Source organism: Geotrypetes seraphini, chromosome 2 (assembly GCF_902459505.1).
Source record: "Geotrypetes seraphini chromosome 2, aGeoSer1.1, whole genome shotgun sequence".
Lineage (NCBI taxonomy): Eukaryota > Metazoa > Chordata > Amphibia > Gymnophiona > Dermophiidae > Geotrypetes > Geotrypetes seraphini.
The window spans coordinates 119,491,250-119,510,672 of record NC_047085.1 but is presented as its reverse complement, the minus strand read 5'-3'; the positions used below and the strand labels follow the sequence as shown (position 1 = coordinate 119,510,672).

General features: G+C 42.3%; 1 protein-coding gene across 4 annotated transcripts in view; it reads right to left on the bottom strand.

The window, feature by feature from the left end:
- The window catches only part of ATP6V1H (ATPase H+ transporting V1 subunit H), a 173,491-nt gene that overhangs the window by 35,612 nt on the left and 118,456 nt on the right, over nucleotides 1-19,423 (bottom strand). For 3 of the 4 annotated variants that reach the window (XM_033929584.1, XM_033929582.1, XM_033929583.1), the window contains one exon: nucleotides 12,085-12,198. The exons of the other annotated variant lie outside the window; for it this stretch is intronic. In XM_033929584.1, the coding sequence (XP_033785475.1) occupies nucleotides 12,085-12,198 (114 nt within the window). The remainder of the gene's footprint in view (nucleotides 1-12,084; nucleotides 12,199-19,423) is intronic. 4 annotated transcript variants of the gene reach the window in all.

The following is a 19,423-nucleotide window of genomic DNA, read 5'->3' as shown; positions in this document are numbered from 1 at the left end:
AAAAATAAAGATAACTCCATATACAATTTTCTTTAAATTAGTCTCCGTGTTTTCTAACTCTTGCTACTGCTACTCTAGGGGCCTGTTTTACAAAGCAGCGCAGCAACAGCCCCCAAGCCCATAGAGATTTAAAGGGCTTCGGGGCTGTTGCCGCACGGCTTTGTAAAACAGGCCTTATATTATCTGTCTATATGTTCTACCTCCCCTTACATCCTATGTTGTTTATTAAAATGCTTTAATATGTATTGAGTTGACTAAAAGACAATATCATACAGTTGAAACCTATTACTACCTGTATGGCTTCAGAAATGCACACAGCACATAAACATGCCTGATAGGCCTAGTATTTAGAGTACAATTTGAACTAAGTAAAAATAAACATTACTACTTCAATTTGATGTACCTGCAGATTTGACACAATGAATTATACATTACTATTAAACAGACTACCATAAGAACATAATAGCAGCCTTAATGGGTCAGACCAAAGGTCCATCAAGCCCATTTGCCTGTTCTCACGGTGGCCAATCCAGGTCACTAGTACCTGGCAAAACCTTCCTACCTGCCTACCAATCAATTTATCTATTTAATCACTTCATATCTTATCCTTTCTCTGCTTTTTATCAGAAATCATATTATTATATCTTAGGTCACAGTTCTTCAACCGCCGGTCCGCAGGAAATTTTTGCCGGTCTGCGCAGGGCCAGCAAGATTGAATCACTTCAACTTCCTGCCGGTCCGCGCAGGGCCGGCAAGATCAACATCTGAAGCGTGCGCTGGGCCGGAGAGATCTTGGGGAGCCTCCGACAGTGGCTTTCTCCCCTCTCTGCAGCTCTCCTTTACTTCCCAGCGCAGTGATTCACGAAGGCAGCCTCGGGGCTTTTGCTGAGTCGCGGCTGCCTCTGATGATGCAACTTCCTCTTTCCTCAGAGGCGGCGCGACCCAACAAAGGACCCGAGGCTGCCTTCGTGAATCTCTGCGCTGGGAAGTAAGAAGAGCTGCTGGCAGGGGAGAAAGCCACTATCAGAAGCTGCTTGGCAAGGGAAAAAAAAGGGACAGCTGCTACTGGAGAAGGAGAGATGCTTCTGGGAGGGGAGGAGGGAAAGGAATCTGGGAAGCTGCTGAGCAAGGAAAAAAAAGGGACAGCTGCTACTGGAGAGGGAGAAGGTGAGATGCTTCTGGGAGGGGAGGAGGGAAAGGAATCTGGGAAGCTGCTGGGCAAGGAAAAAAAAGGGACAGCTGCTACTGGAGAGGGAGAAGGAGAAGAAGAGATGCTTCTGGGAGGGGAGGAGGGAAAGGAATCTGGGAAGCTGCTGGGCAAGGAAAAAAAGGGACAGCTGTTACTGGAGAGGGAGAAGGAGAAGGAGAGATGCTTCTGGGAGGGGAGGAGGGAAAGGAATCTGAGAAGCTACTGGGCAAGGAAAAAAAGGACAGCTGGTACTGGAGAGGGAGAAGGAGAGATGCTTCTGGGAGGGGAGGAGGGAAAGGAATCTGGGAAGCTGCTGGGCAAGGAAAAAAAAGGGACAGCTGCTACTGGAGAGGGAGAAGGAGAGATGCTGCTGGGAGGGGAGGAAGGGAAGGGAGTTACTGCTGGACAGGAGGAGGAGGGAAGGGAGAATGAAAAAAGGAAGGAAACAGCTGGCAGAGAGATTAGAGAAGGGGAAGGGGAGACACAGGCATGAGAAAGTAGAGAGATTGATGATAGGAAGGGGTCAGCAGAAAAATAAGCAGAGAGGGACAACGATGATAGATCTGGTGTAGGAGAGATAAAAATGAAGAGAGCAGTGAAGCTGGAATGAATCATGTTAAAAGGAGAGAGGGGGCACAAGCTGGATGGAAAGGGTAGAGGGGCATAGAAAGAAGACAGATACCATATGGAAGGGGGAGAGGACAGACAGTGGATGGAAGGGGCAGATGCTGGATTGAAGAGACAGAGAGGGCAGACACTGGAAGGAAGAGAATGAAAAAAAGATTGAAAGCAGAAACCAGAGACGACAAAAGGTAGAAAAAATAATTTTATTTCTATTTTGTGATTAGAATATATCAGATTTGAAATATATATCCTGCTAGAGCTGGTGTTAGACATAACTGGGGACTGCAAAACCCAGGCAGTGCTTCTTTAGCTTCCAGCTGGCTTAGGGCGCTCTCTGACCAGGGGGCAGTTGCCCTAGTTGCACTCCCCTAAAACTATTCCTGTCATGTGTGACTTCAGTATTCTGTTAGCATGATATTTCTGTGTAGCATTATGTAATAATTTGGCTTGTTCAGTTTTCTTGATAGTAGAGGGGATATATGTGAAGGGGAGGGGAGACAGGGGTTTTGTTGATCCTTGCTCTGAATTATTTGTATTTATAAAATGACAATTCTACAGAATATTGTTTCTTTTTATACTTTAATAAAATACATTCAATATAAAATCATAACTGAGGCTTGTGTGGATGGGATCTGATGATTTGTGGGGACCGAGCTCGCGGAGATGGGGCGGAAACGGGGTTTTTAAATTTTAGCCCTAGTAGTTTGCCGGTCCACAAAATAATTCTTTTTTTTCTGCCAGTCCACGGGTGTAAAAAGGTTGAAGAACACTGTCTTAGGTGGTAAACTAGGAGGAGGGTATATCATACCATGTTGGTGATTTTCATTGTATGGGACCTCACATAACGTACATTATCCCAAGTTTACATTCTGTCCGCGCGTTAAATAGGATGTTACGCTTTGAAATAGCAACATACACTTCCCCCGATGAAGGTCAAGATGATTGAAATGCTCGAGTAAAAACAGAGCGTCAGGCAGAATAATAGTATCAAGACCAACGTTGGATCAGCACATTGCTGAATAAGATAAGTGTTGCTAATAATTTCATGAAGTTATATATGCACAACTTTTTAGTAGAAGATCTCTAAAAAAACCAGTATTAAATATACAACTAATTTTGGGGCAAAACCTAATAATGAAATTGTAAGACATTGAGTAGTGGCATATATGAATTTAATAATTTTAATAAGTTAGTTACATATATAAAAATCAACTAAATAATAAAAATATTAAAATTGAGAATAATAAAAAGTCTTTTATATAAATACATTTAGGTAAGGGATGGAGGACATGGTATAGATGATTATTCAATGTAGACAGAATGTGGACTTGGGATAATGTATATTATGTGAGGTCCCATGCACTGAAAATCACCAACATGGTATGATATACCCTCCTCCTAGTTTACCACCTAAGATATAATAATATGGTTTCTGATAAAAAGCAGAGAAAGGATAAGATATGGAGTGATTAAATAGATAAATTGATTGGTAGGCATATAGATGCCAAATATTATTACTATATGAATTAATTATTACATTTCAAAATACCCTATTAGCTTCATCATAATTATTTACTGGGTTGTATTTTGAGTATAAAAATCTTCCGTCTATTGTTTAAAAACCCAAAGAATAGCAACATTCCATACTACTGATCTAGGGCAAGCAATGGCTTCCCCCATGTCTTTCTCAATAACAGACTATGTACTTTTCCTCCAGGAAATTGTCCAAACCTTTCTTAAAACTAGCTACACTATCCACTCTTACCACAACCTCTGGTAATGCATTCCAGAGTTTAACTATTCTAATATTTCCTCCTAATGGTTTTAAAAATATTTCCCTGTAACTTCATCGAGTGTCCCCTAGTCTTTGTAATTTTTGACGGAGTGAAAAATCGATCCACTTGTACCCGCTCTACTCCACTCAGGATTTTACAGACTTCAATTATATCTCCCCTCAGCCATCTCTTTTCCAAGCTGAAGAGCCCTAACCTTTTTTTGTCTTTCCTCATATGAGAGGAGTTCCATCCTCTATCATCTTGGTTGCTCTTCTTCGAACCTTTTCTATTGCCGCTATAACTTTCTTGAGATAAGGAGACCAGAATTGAACGCAATACTCTAGGTGAGGTGGCACCATGGAGCGATACAGAGGCAATATAACATTCTTAGTCTTGTTAACCATCCCTTTTTTAATAATTCCTAACATCTTGTTTGCTTTTTTGGCCACCGCCACACATTGGGCAGAAGGTTTCATGGTATTGTCTACAATGACACCCAGATCCTTTTCTTGGGCGCTAACCCCTAAAGTGGACCCAAGCATCTGGTAACTGTGATTTGAGTTATTCTTCCCAATGTGCATCACATGCATTTGTTCACATTAGATTTCATCTGCCAGTTGGACGCCCAAGTCTTCCAATTTCCTAAGGTGTGCCTGCAATTTTTCACAATCTGCATGTGTTTTAACAACTTTGAACAGTTTAGTGTCATCTGCAAATTTAATCATCTCACTCATTCTAATTTCCAGATCATTTATAAATAAGTTAAATAGCACCGGACCCAGTACAGATCCCTTCGACACTCCACTGTTTACTCTCCTCCATTGAGAAAAATGACCAATTTTCTCGATCCAATAACCAATTCCTAATCCACAACTGAACTTTGACACCTATCTCATAACTCTTTAATTTTCTCAGGAGCCTCTCATGAGGAACTTTGGCAAAAGCTTTCTGAAAATCTAGCTACACATCAACCAGCTCACTTTTATCCACAAGGTGTACCACAAGGAACACCACTATTATATAACATATTTATAAGAACACTAGACTCAATAAACCTAGACCATGGGGAATGAATGTTCTCTTATGTGGATGACATTCTTCTCTTAATTCCAGCAGACCTGAACTTAACATATTTGTCCTCAAAACTGACGAGCGCACTAACCAAATTATAAGAACAGTCAGCAAAACACCATCTCAAAATAAATACAAAAAAAAACAAAACTACTCTGGTTTGACCCCAGATACTCCTGATCCCTTCAAATATCACATTAGCAAATGGAAACAGCTTCAACAACGAAAAATCTTTCAGAGTTCTCTGAGGCACCCTAGATGGCTCACTAAGAATGGAACATCACAACAACAATTTAACCAGTAAATCATTCCTTAAACTACCACAGCTAAGTACTTATTTCTTCCAACACCACTGCCGGGTAATAGAAACATAGAAACATAGAAATAGACGGCAGATAAGGGCCCACGGCCCATCTAGTCTGCCCACCTTAATGTCCCTCCCCTACCTTTGCCCTGTGAATAGATCCCATGTGCTAATCCCATTTGGCCTTAAAATCAGGCACGCTGCTGGCCTCAATCACCTGTAGTGGAAGACTATTCCAGCGATCAACCACTCTTTCAGTGAAAAAGAATTTCCTGGTGTCACCTCGTAGTTTCCCGCCCCTGATTTTCAACGGATGCCCTCTTGTTGTCGTGGGACCCTTGAAAAAGAAGATATCTTCCTCCGCCTCGATGCAGCCCGTAAGATACTTGAACGTCTCGATCATGTCCCCCCTCTCTCTGCGCTCCTCGAGCGAGTATAGCTGTAATTTGTCAAGCCGTTTTTCGTATGGTAGATCCTTGAGTCCCGAGACCATCCGGGTGGCCATTCTTTGCACCGACTCCAGTCTCAGCACATCCTTGCGATAATGCGGCCTCCAGAATTGCACACAGTATTCCAGGTGGGGCCTCACCATGGATCTATACAATGGCATAATGACTTCCGCCTTACGACTGACGAAACCCCTTCGTAATGTGGTCACCACTTTAACCTAGCATAGGCTAGGCACAGATACAGGTGACTACAAACACAGTTCACTTTTCGTGTGACCCGACATGGAGTCATCCTGCAGGCTGGACTGGAGTTAATATTCCAAATAAAAAAAAAACCTTAACCAAACGGGTGAAACAACATTCAGCTTTACTATGGTTCAATATACAGGTAAGCAGTTCATCAGCAGTGATATCAATGTCAGCAGCCAAAAGAACAGTCCAGGAAAAAGGTCCAAACAAATAAGACAAAATAAAGTTCAACATAAACTCAGGCTGAAAATTCAGCTTCTCTTGGTCAGTCTCAAAATTCACTCAAGTCATTTGGGTAGTAGACCAAAACACAGTCCAATGCACTGTTTAACAATACTACAGTGCTTCAAACAAAAATCAAGCCTCTGGCAGGTTTGTGACAACTGCCAGGAAATAGGGAGAAAGCACTAGGTTTTGCAATTTAAAGCCAAAAAACAGCTTTACAAATTTCCCTCCCAGCTGGAAGCAAAACCTCTCCCTGCTTCTCCAAGCTTTTCCACAATAATTCCAACTAGTGATTTAGAGAACAAAACCAAAACACTACCCAAACATTTCACTGGAAATCTCACTCACAGTTTGTGGCAACCGGCTAAGTCCACCTGCATTCTTTCAGGGTAATCAATTCCCAAATCAGCACAGACTTCTTCAAACTCCATAGGCTCTTCACTGAGCCTGGATAAGTCCTCGGCTGTGTCAGTCTCACTCCATTCCATAGGGACAGGACAATTGACCCTGTTTGGCTTGGGAAGAACCCTAGGGAGGCAAGGCTCAAACTTCCTCCCCAACCTGTTGCTTTGTTTGAAAGCCACTGTTGGCTTTTCTACTCTCGGGGCGTGGCCTGACCTAGCAGTGTCAGCTGACGACCAGGGACCTCTAGAGCTCCCCTGGTGGTGATTCATATTATCTTCCTCACCTTCATCTTTCAAGATCCTGGACTTTCCCTGCCGGGTTTCTAGTTTAACCCTGGAGTTTTTTACTTTCTCTAGAGCTTTGGTCGGGCTTACATCTGCTGGGTCACAGTATGCAGCCCAGGACTTGTCTTGCCTTGGACGAAGCCTGCTCCACTTGATTGGCAGACTTCATGTCCTCACTGACGATTACCCCCAAGTCTCGTTCTGCTACCGTTTTTGCTAGGATCTCGCCATTAAGGGTATAAGACTTGCATGGATTCTGGCTGCCCAGGTGCATAACTTTGCATTTTTTGGCATTGAAGTTGAGTTGCCATGTCCTAGACCATCGCTCCAGTAGGAGTAGGTCGTGCATCATGTTCTCGGGCACTGAATCTTCGTCTGTTGTGCATTTGCCCACTACATTACTCAGTTTGGCGTCATCGGCGAATAATGTTATTTTACCTCGAAGCCCTTCTGCCAAGTCTCTTATAAAGATGTTGAATAGGATTGGGCCCAAGACTGAGCCCTGTGGTACTCCACTAATCACCTCCGTCATTTCAGAGGGGGTGCCGTTCACCATCACCCTTTGGAGCCTACCTCCAAGCCAGCTCCCAACCCATTTCGTCAATGTGTTACCTAATCCTATAGAACTCATCTTGCTCAGTAACCTGCGGTGTGGTACGCTATCGAATGCTTTGTTAAAGTCCAGGTACACGATGTCCAGGGACTCCCCTATATCCAGCTTCCCCGTTACCCAGTCAAAGAAGCTGATCAGGTTGGATTGGCAGGATCTCCCCTTAGTAAATCCATGTTGTCGGGGATCCCGTAGATTCTCCTCATCCAGGATCTTATCTAATTGGTGTTTGATTAGAGTTTCCATTAGTTTGCTCACTATCGATGTTAGACTCACTGGTCTGTAGTTTGCTGTCTCCATCTTTGAGCCTTTCTTGTGGAGTGGAATGACGTTAGCCGTCCTCCAGTCCAACGGGACGCTGCCTGTACTAAGGGAGAGGTTGAAGAGCGTGGACAGTGGCTCCGCCAAGACATCACTCAGCTCCCTAAGCACCCTGGGGTGCAGGTTGTCCGGCCCCATTGCTTTGTTAACCTTGAGCTTTGACAGCTCACCGTAGACACTGCTGGGCGTAAACTCAAAGTTACTAAACGGGTCAACTGAGCCAACCCTTGTCTGTAGCTGAGGGCCGAGCCCTGGCGCTTCTCGGGTGAAGACTGAGCAGAAGTATTCATTTAATAGTTGGGCTTTTTCCGAATCCTTTTCCACATAGTCTCCGTCTGGTTTCCTAAGACGTACAATCCCGCCTGAGTTTTTTCTTCTATCACTGATATACCTGAAGAAGGATTTATCTCCCTTCTGGATGTTCTTTGCTAGAGACTCCTCCATGAGGAATTTAGCCTCCCTGACTGCTGTTTTGACGGCTTTTGATTTGGCCAAGTAGTCTGCTCTAGAGTCCTGCTTCCCTGATTGTTTGTAAGAGATGAATGCTTTTTTCTTCTCCTTGATCAGGTCTGAGATCTCCACAGTAAACCACTGTGGCTTATTGTTCCTTCGCCGTTTACTTACTGATTTTACATAGCGGTTTGTTGCTTCTTGTATGGTTGCTTTCAAAGTCGACCACATGTCTTCCACGTTATCGGTTTCTTCTTGGCTTTGTAGCGCCTGTTGAACGAAGTCTCCCATTTCTTTGAAATTTGTGTCCTTGAATTTGAGGACTTTGGTTAGTGTAGTAGATTTAGTGAAACCTTTCCTGATATTGAACCATACCATGTTGTGGTCACTGGAGGCCAATGTGTCGCCCACCGAGACCTCTGTGACACTTTCTCCATTGGTAATAGTCCAATCAATAATACTATTCTTGTTAGATTACGGTAATGCCCTATTACCATGAACCCCAAAGAAACTAATGAAAAAAACTTCAACTGATATAAAATATATCAGCTAGACTAATATTCTATAAATCAAAATGTGATCATATCATATCACACCTCTACTGAAGGAATTGCACTGGCTCCCAGTGGAGAAATGGACACTGATCTCCTCCCACGGCTTCCAGTATCACCTCTATGCTGACGACTCCCAGATCTACCTCTCTGCACCAAATATCTCTACTGAAACCCAGACCAGAGTCTCAGCCTGCCTGTCCAACACTGGCACCTAGATGTCTCACCGCCATCTAAAACTGAATATTGCTAAAACAGAGCTGCTCATCTTACTGCCTAAACCCACCTCTCCGCTTCCCTTGTTCTCCGTCTCTGTGGACAACACTCTCATCCTTCCTGTTTTGTTTGCTCATAATCTGGGGGCATCTTTGACTCCTCTCTTTCGTTTACCACACAGATACAACATATCACTAAAACCTGCTGTTTCTTCCTCTATATTTCTAAACTCCAACCCTTCCTCTCTTAGCACATTACCAAAACACTTATCCAAGCCCTCATCACCTTGCGCTTAGACTATTGCAACTTGCTACTCTCAAGCCTTCAACTTAGCCATCTCACTCCCCTCCAATCCATCCAGAATTTGGTTGCACGACTTATATTCCAGGAGAGCTGCTATACTCACGTTACCCCTCTACTAAAGTCACTTTATTGGCTTCCCATCCGTTTCTGAATACAATTCAAACTCCTCTTAATCTGACCTACAAATGCATTCATTCAACTGCCCCTCACTCTCTCTCTTCACTTATCTCCCCCTATGATTTCTGATCAGCTGGTAATTCCCTCCTATCTGTGTCATTCTCTTCAACTGCCAACTCCAGACTCTGTCCCTTCTGCCTTGGAACAAGCTACCCGAATCCCTATGGCAGGTTCCATCTCAGGCAGTGTTCAAGACCCAGTTAAAAGCCCACTTCATTGAGAGTGTTTTGACTCCTTTCACCTTGGGTTCTGCATCATCAACCCTATATGTCATGTCTGTCTGTCCAAGTTAGATGGTAAGCTTGAGCAGGGACTGTCTATAAATGTTAAAATGTACAGCACTGCATATGTCTTTCAGCGCTATATAAGTAATAAGTAGTAGTAGTAGTAATATAAACTATGATGCCTGACGCATAAATCTCTATATGGAGATGCCCCTGAAAGCCTTTCTAGATTCACAAAACTATTAGGCAGAACCATAAATCATCAAAACTCAGATAAGATGATCCTATCCTTCCCAACTCTGAAAGAAGTAAAATGCAAATCATCACGCTGCAAATCATTCATCTATCAAACTTTAAAAAATCTGGAACTCACTTCCTATAGACTCGTACAATATCCAAATAAACCCAATTGCTAAAAAAGCCCCTAAAAACATGGCTCTTCCAAGAAACTCCTGTTGAAAATCCTCCGGTTTTGCTCTTATTGAATGGCTATGATGAATTATTAAGTCTGTTACTGATTTATAAATATAATAGATGAGCCCCTTTTGAAGCTGTTTTGTTTGTTTCTTCCAAGAAACTACATCAAAGAACCTAGTTTAACCAAACTTTAACATTATGGGCTCCTTTTACGAAGGTGCGCTAGCGTTTTTAATGCACAAACCGGATTAGCGCACGCTGTAGTGCGTGCTAGCTGAAAAACTACCGCCTGCTCAAGAGGCGGTAGCGGCTAGAGCACATGGCATTTTAGCACACGCTATTCCACACGTTAAGGCCCTAACGTGCCTTCGTAAAAGGAGCCCTATATGCTCAGACCTATATAGCAAATACAGTGGTACCTCGGTTTACGAGCATAATTCATTCCAGAAGCATGCTCGTAATTCAAAGTACTCGTATATCAAAGCACATGTCCCCATAGGCCACAATGTAAACTGAAACAATTCGTTCCACAACCAAGGTTTACTATGGTGGCCCAGGGGTGGGTACCTGCCTGTGGGTGCTGCAGCCCTTGTAGCGTGGTGGCTTCCTTTCCCCGGGGTCCCCGTGCGGCTCTCCTCCTTCTTCGGCCGATGCCTCTGCCGTTCACCAGCGCCTCCCGGCTTCTGATTCAAGCTGGCTGCCATCCTTCTGACGCATGTGCAGGACCTCTGAACTCCCCCATCAAGCCGGCACCGCTCCAACAACATGCACACCACGTACAAGCACGCAGGACGTCCTGGGTGCTTGTACGTGGTGCTCGTGTTGTTGGAGCGGTGCCAGCTTGAAGGGGGAGTTCAGAGGTCCTGCGCATGCGTCTGGAGGATAGCTGACTTGAATCGGAAGCCAGGAGGCACTGGTGAACGGCAGAGGCATCGGCCGAAGAGGGAGGAGAGCAGAACGGGGACCCCGGGGAAAGGAAGCCACCACGCTACAAGGGCTGCAGAACCCACAGGCAGGTACCCACCCCTGGGCCACCATAGTGAAAGCTCGTGTAGCGAATCAACACTCGGTTTGTGAGACGAAAGTTTGCTGAGTGTTTTGCTCGTCTTGCAAAACACTCGCAAACCGGGTTACTCGCAAACCGAGGATACACTGTACTGCTAATCATCCTGTAACCTTTAGAAATCCAGGCTATAATGCAAGAGCCTTGCTACTAACAACTGTAGTCCTTAGACATCCATAATCAAATGTATGAACCATTCATCTATCATACACCACAAGTCACCACTATGTAACATACAAACTCATCCTGGATTACACTGTGTATACCTATTACTGTAACATCATATTTTCCCATTATGTAACAAATCTACCTCTTTTTGATCCAACACTTCTATCGTATTTCCCACATTGTATTTTCCATGTTGTTATCCATAATGTATCTTTCATGTTGTTCACACATTTACTACTATGTAAACCGCTTCAAACTCACCTAGTGAGAATTTGGCAGAATACAAGACCACATATATCATAACATTGTAAGTAGCATGCTATGCTATAATGTGTATTGTAGTTTGATTATTGCTAGTGCTGTAATTGGCTATTGCCTAAGTCCAGATTATTATTGCTGTACACTGCCTTAGGTGAATTTATTCAAAAAGATAGTAAATAAATCCTTCTAAATAAACATAAATAAGGTTTCAAAACATAGGTATCAGCTTAAGAACAATCAACTACTTTTCTACTCTATAGTATTTAAACATAATTACAACTTATATCCCACTCAACCTTTGCTAGTCAGATTATAAAAAGTAAATGCTGATGTAAAAAAAAAAGATTTTTATTACTACAGCAATATCTCAAGTGTTGTCAGCTTGCTCTCTTTTCTTTTTATTAAGCCTTTTGCACAGGAAGCAGAAGTCTCTAAAAAGACATCTCTATCCTAATAATCACCATAATTTTCAAGTCAAAGCCTACTATGATGAACTAATACTACGGCCACCTGCAGTCCTGTTTTGTTTTGTTGTAAAAAGGCCGTCACTCATGCAGGATTCTGCATCTATCAGTGGGCCTTATTCAAAACTAACTTTTTCCTATACAGGAAAAAAAGATCTGTATTGAATAAAGCCTACTGTGCAGTACTTACTTGAAAATCATTAGAGGAAGAAAATAAAAACAAATTCATAGATACAAAAAAATATTTAAATATATATATTTTGAAACACAAAGCTATCACATACCAATTATGGACCATCAGCTTCTGTACTGCTAACAATGCATTGTAGCGAACCTGCTGGTCTTCATGATGCATGTGGTTCATTACCAGTTGCTTCCCGCCAAGCTGCTCAATCACTCTGGAAAAGAAAGATGTACTATTGACAGCTTTCCTTGTGAAGAGTACGTTTTACTTTCTCTTTAAAATATATTTAATGAAATGCTCTTCAGGTGACTAAAGTGGAACACACAAGAATTTATTTAGTTTTTTGGATTTGATATACCACCCTTCTGGCGAGAGCCAACCAAAGTGGTTTAAAACAATAATCCTAAACAAAGTAGAGGTCTGCACGGGAACGGGGATCACAGGAATTCCCCCTTAACCCACGGGACTCCCACGGGGACCCCCCTCTTGCCCACGGGACTTCCCCTCTAGCCAACGGGACTCCCACGGGGACGGAAGGCTTTGGAAGCAGGGTTCGTCCATATAATATAATGGACAAGTCAGCCTTAGTAAAAGAGGGGGTTTATAAATTAATTACCTGAACAGAAAACAAAAAGGGCTCCGCCAAAGAGATTCCACAAGGAAAACAGCAGCGCAAACACAAAAGAAACTGTGGAATTGATGATTCTGTCTGAAGTAATTCCTGCTTTTTATGGGGACGGGCGGGGATGGAGGTAATTCCTTGCGGGGATGGGTGGGGACAGAGAGGATCTTGGCAGGGACAGGCAGGGATGGGTGGGATTTCTGTCCCCCCACAACTCTCTAAAACAAAGCTAATTTTCCTCTAAGGGTCCCTAAAATCAAATACAATTACCATTAAAACTGAAATTAAAGGAAAAGATGGCCGAATCACTGATCAGGGAAGGTATCAATGAGCATATAGAAAAAAATAATCTGATGAGATCAAGCCAGCATGGTTTCTGTAAAGGCCGATCATGCCAGACGAATCTACTGCATTTCTTTGAGGAGATAAGTAAACAATTGGACCAAGGTGACCCCCGTAGACATCGTATATCTAGATTTCCAAAAAGCCTTCGACAAGGTGCCCCATGAAGCCTACTGAAGAAACTGTGGAGTCACGGGGTGGAAGGGGACGTGCACAAATGGATCAAAAATTGTCTGGCGGACAGGAAGCAGAGGGTAGGAGTTAAGGGGCACTACTCTGACTGGATAGGGGTAACAAGTGGTGTTCCGCAAGGGTCAGTGCTGGGTCCACTGCTGTTCAATATATTTATTAATGATCCAGAAACGGGGACGAAGTGCGAAGTTATCAAGTTTGCGGATGACACAAAACTCTCCAGCAGGGTCAGAACTGTTGAGGAATGCAAATAACTGCAGAGCGACCTGAACAAACTGAGTGATTGGGCAAAAAAATGGCAGATGAGCTTCAATGTGGAGAAATGTAAGGTCTTGCACATAGGGAAGGGGAACTCCATATACAGCTATACGATGGGAGGGAGGGTACTCGGGGAAGGCAGCCAAGAAAAAGATCTTGGGGTATTGGTGGATAACACAATGAAGCCGGCGGCGCAATGTGCAGCGGCCTCAAAAAAAGCGAGCAGAATGTTGGGCATTATCAAAAAAGGTATCCTACCAGAACGAAGGAAGTTATCCTGCCACTGTATCGAGCAACGGTGCACCCACATCTGGAATACTGCGTCCAATACTGGTCGCCATACCTCAAGAAGGACATGGCAATACTCAAGAGGGTCCAGAGGAGAGCAACGAGGATGATAAAGGGTATGGAGAACCTTTCATATGCCGAACGGTTAGACAGGCTGGGGCTCTTTACCCTGGAAAAGCGGAGACTGAGAGGGGACATGATAGAGACTTATAAAATCATGAAAGGCATAGAGAAGGTGGAGAGGGACAGATTCTTTAGACTAGCAGGGACAACTAAAACAAGAGGTCATTCAGAAAAACTGAGAGGAGACAGATTCATAACGAATGCAAGGAAGTTCTTCTTCACTCAACGGGTGGTTGACACCTGGAATGCACTTCCCGGAGAGGTGATAAGGCAGAGTACAATTCTGGGGTTCAAAAAGGGACTGGATGACTTCCTGGAAGCGAAGGGGATAACAGGGTACAGATAGAGGTTTACCTTACAGGACATTAAGCGAATAGGGTATGGACATTTTAGGTTAGGTAGGGAACACTTTCAGGTCATGGACCTGGAGGGCCGCCGTGGGAGCGGACTGCCGGGCACGATGGACCCCTGATCTGACCCGGCAGAGGCAATGCTTATGTTTTTATAACTAAAATGTGTAGAAGTGGAGTTACACATCAGCAAAAAAAGCAAGAAAAAAAAAAAAGGCAAGTAATCATGGTACATGAGTTATCTGCCCTATACAATTTAAGGAATTTTATGCCTTTGGAAACAACATTCTATAAATAAAGGTGAATAAAACTTATACCTGCATGTGCCACCTATATGGCAGTACAATAGGGTTTTGGTGGGTGCTCATGTTCCACCCACATGTAGTGGTTAGAGAGGCTTTATATTAATTTCTAGGAATTATACATTGGTTAGTTTCAATCTCCTTGGGATAATACATTGATCTTTTTTAATTACTTAATTAGTATTTATTTTAATTACTTAATTAGTAATTATTAACTTTTAATTACTTGAGTAATAATTTTTAATAATTTAATCAGTAATAATTACTATTTTTCAATTAATTGATTATTCATTTTTGATTCGTTGATATATGAATATGTTTAAATTGCTTTGCTGTGACATCTAGATTATGTTTGATTCTAATTTCATGTGTTGAAATGATAAATTTATATGATATTAGTCATTTATACATTTGTATTAAAATATATGGTTGTTTGCATTGATGTATGAATTTTTTTATATATAAATTGTTGTTTTTTTCATATATTCTTAAAAATTTTTTTAATATATTCTTAAAATGTTTTTAATATATTTGTTTTATGCATTTAATATTCTTATTAGCATATATTATTTTATTGTAGTGTTCATTTGGCTCTATATGCGGTTATATAATTTTATACATTATCTATAGACTCCTGACGCAGGCCGTAGGGCCGAAACATGTACATGTCGGGTCGAGTATTTTTGGAAGAATAAAGAATAACCTGATTGTCCAGATGAGTTGAAAGACATCCTTATTTGTTGCACCTTTGCTTATTGGACATTCCACTTGTTTTCATTGTCCTCCTCTCTATGGTTCACTAGCCCACCCCCCAGACTACTTAAGAGACCTGTGTGCAGTTCTACTGGGCTTTCCTATACTAGGTGCTGATGTTCTAGAGACAAGTACCGTATTTGTCGCTCCATAAGACGCACTTTTCCCACCCCTGAAAAGGGGGTGGAAATGTAAGTACATCTTATGAAGCGAAGATACAAATTAAGCCCGCTGCTGCCACAACTTTTAAACCCTCCTGCCACCGCTAAATCTTTTAAATCCCCCCGCCGCTGCATATTTTTAAACCCCCCTGCCACCACCACCGCCACATATTTTTAAACCACCTGCCGCCTCTGCATCTTTTAAACCCCCCTAGCTGCCGCATATTTTAAAATCCCCCCGCCTGTCGCCACATCTTTTAAACACCCCACCACTGCTGCATCTTTAAAACCCATCCGCCCGCTCGCTGCCATCGTACCTGGTGGTCCAATGTATTTCCCAGCCAGCGGCGCACAGGCCAGAAGAGCAGGGATCAAGAGCAAGCCCTCTGCGCTCCCGCCTGGGCCAATCTCCAAATGGCTGCAGTTATCTCTCGTAGGACTCGTGAGAACTGACTGCAGCCATTCAGAAATTGTGCAGGCCCAGGCAGGAGCATGGAGGGCTTGCTCCTGATTGCTGCGCTTCTGGCCTGTGCACCTGCTGGCTGGGAAAAATGAGAGCCGTCTAAGGAGCGAGGAATTTAAAAAGGTACCAAAGGGATATGATTAAAGGTACGGGGGGAGGGGGGATTAAAAAAGGTACTTGGGTGGTACATGAGAGGATGATTTAAGGTACTGGGGGTGCACATGGGATGATTTAACGACATGGGGGGGATGATTTAAGGTACTGGGGGCAAGTGGAGGTATGGGGGTATGATTTAAGGTACTGGGGGGGGGGTACGTGAGGTGTATGGGGCCTGCCTGCCACTAGGCCTGCCTGCTCTGAGCCCTGTCTTGGCCTACCACTAGACCACCAGAGGGGGGACAGGGTGCAGAGCCTGGCAGGGAGAATTTGGGTCAGAATATTTTTTTCTTGTTTTCCTCCTCTAAATCTAGGGTGCGTCTTAGGGAGCAAAAAATATGGTATGTACGGTTTTATTCCAATCTTTGTGGGGGGGGGGGTGAGGAAGTCAGTGAACACTGGGGGAGTGTGTAGGGGTCTTTACTTTGTCTCTGCAGTGGTTATCTGGTCACTCTGGATATATTTTGGGCACTTATACCTGTTTTTACATTGTCTAAGTCACAATGCAGAAGTTCCATCTAAGAAGTCTTGTAAAACATTTGATTATTCCTGCAGGATGACTAATTTTAGGTCAGCCCACATCCCACCCCAACCACTCATACAAATACGCTCCTTTCAGCTCTGGGCACACAGCGACATTCAGAGGCCTAAAAAGTCCCTGGATACATCACAAAATAGGTTTGATTATCAGCACTTGGATGACCTGTCTTTTAGGTCATCCAAGTGCCAACTTGGGCGGGTTTTTAGATGTGTTTAAGTTTTATGAGCCCTATAGTATAAAGGAATTTCTATAAGTAGCTCATAGGTTGTCATGAACCAAGGAGGTTTCAGACAGTTGTGTATAGCTGTATGTATATATGTAAATATATATGCTGGTATAAAATGCCTAAGTGATAACATCATAAAGCTGCTAAAGTAGATCAAAACAGCTGAGACTGTAGGGCTAGAGAAAAGACCGGCCTTTCATGAACATATGGTATGCCAGTTTTTGACACATTCAGTGAACCAGACTAATACGCAGTCTATGTATAAAGATTCCTGGACTTGCTACACTGCAGAAATAAGGTACCAAGTTTTCATAGTTCAGAGACCAGCTCTTGACACTTGAAGAAGTAACAATGTTACCATCACTATGAAGCCATGACTGATACAAGCAGTCACCAACTGCATCTAGCCCCCGTCATCAAAAATGCTATGCATATGACTAGCATGTAATAAAAAGTGTCTGATTTGCTCAGCTAGTACAAATGGCCTCTGATCCAACTTATCAAAGATACTACTTCCAGTGTACCAACATCTGTATATGGGACAGATAACCAGGTGGAGTCCTGAAAATGACACTGCTTTTTGCCCCAGCTTCTGCAACTCGGATGTTTTTTGCCTATTTTTACCATACAAAGCTTTCTACATCATAATTCTTAGAAGACATGCCCTAACATTGCTTAGTTTATAAATTGATGGGTGCTTGGGGCTTGTTTTAGAATGTATAGATGGGTTACAAGTACAGTACTGATTAATGGTTATGTTTTTTAGGGAGGACCCTTGAAAAAACGGTATGCGAAATATGTCGGGTCCAGTCCTCCCGATCTGCGTTTAAAAAGATGAAGTTATTTGTAAAGAAGAATTCTATTAAGATAAGTCCATTGTTGAAATGAAATTGGCTAACATTGCTGCAAACATGGAATTGTATTTTGCATACCAACTATTCCATTCATGTGTTTTATCTCTAGGCTTCCTTGTACTGCTCACTGTCTCAAGGGTTTAATTCAGAGCCAGGTGTAATAATTATTTCCTGTCTAATCCTGAAGATGCTACCATTTCCTAGGATATAAACTGGAAATGGCAATCTTCCTGGTCTCTGAAAGTTGTAAGGCATTGGTTTTACATATTTTTTCTTAACACCCTGAGGTTAGTTAGCTATAAATTACCTTTATTATTGGACTTTGCAAAGTAGGTCTTGTGATATACTATTCAGCTTTGTTTTAGGAAATTTGAATTAGTTTTGTGATTAGTGTTTTGCCTAAAAAAGGGCTAAAACCAGACTTTATCTTAACAGATTCTGTACCCCATCTAATATCTGCACTTGGCCCCTCGACTATATGATAAACCGTATTGTAGGAAAGCATTAGTGTCTTATCTATGTTACAGTAGAATACTCAAATATAAACCTATCCGAATATAACCAAGGTAACCTTTCCCCTCCCAAAAAGAGGGGAAAAAGGTTGACTCAAATTTAAACTGAACATGTGGCAGTCTCACAAGGGAACTCACATCAGCCATTCTGAGTAATGAGATTAGCATGGCGGGAGTAATGAGTAATGAGACATACTATGGCGGGAAAAATAATTTATAGGCTCTACACCCCTGTTAGTTCCTGCCATAGTATGCCAAAATGGTAAGAAAGCAACAGGAAAAAAAGAGCCACCTTACAGGCTCGATACCCCCTGGTAGAATCCTGAAGTCATCAATGAAAGGAAACATGAACATCCAGAAGGTAACATGCCAATCAACCCATGGGCACAGACATAGAAGAAGCTCTGGATGTCAACTGTAAAGCACCATAAGCAGACAAAACTATTATCATTAAAACTGTATGCAGTAAAATGCTGGCACCGCTATTATATTTTATTTATTTGTCTTTTAATTATTTATATACCACTTATATCTTAGGTGGTATTTAAATTTGGCTCCTTTATCATATTTCTCTTCTGTTCCGGTTGCCCAGGGTCACAAGGAGCAGTGGGGGATTTGAACCAATGTCGTCAGGGTGCTAAGCCTCTAACCATTACACCATACATACTCAGATAGTAAACTGCATGTCAATTCCAAAGCCAAGCTTATATCCTCTTGATTTACAAGCAGTCATTTCTCTAGGATAGCTTTTCCTTCCTTTAAGGGAATTAAATCTGCTGGGAAGCTCAGTCGATCTTTTGTTTTCAAGTCTGTAGAGAGCTGGAATGAACTTCCTGACTCCATTAGGCTTTTAGGCCAGCTGCAATTATTTCGTAAATTCCTGAAAACTTTGTTGTTCTCGCAATTTTTCAATGGTTTAACTACAGCCTCAATGAAATGATAATATTATAGTTATTTTTCTTATGCTTTTCTTGTGTACTTTAGTTGTTAATTAGTTCTTTCTTAATTAGTTATGTCTCCTATGTTTTCTGCTATGCACTCTAGTCTTAATTATATGTGAACCGAGTCGAGCTCCACTGGGAGATGACCCGTTATATAAACCAAAGATTAGATTAGATGTACCTTCAACACTTGTCAAGTAATTATGTCAACGTGTAACCTGTCAACTATATAATATGTATGTTTAACCTGTAAGCCATTCTGAGCTCTTTGGGGACAATGGGATAGAAAACAAAACAAATAAATAAATAAATTCTATATATATTTTTTTTTCATGTGCTTTGCTTGAGTAATGCA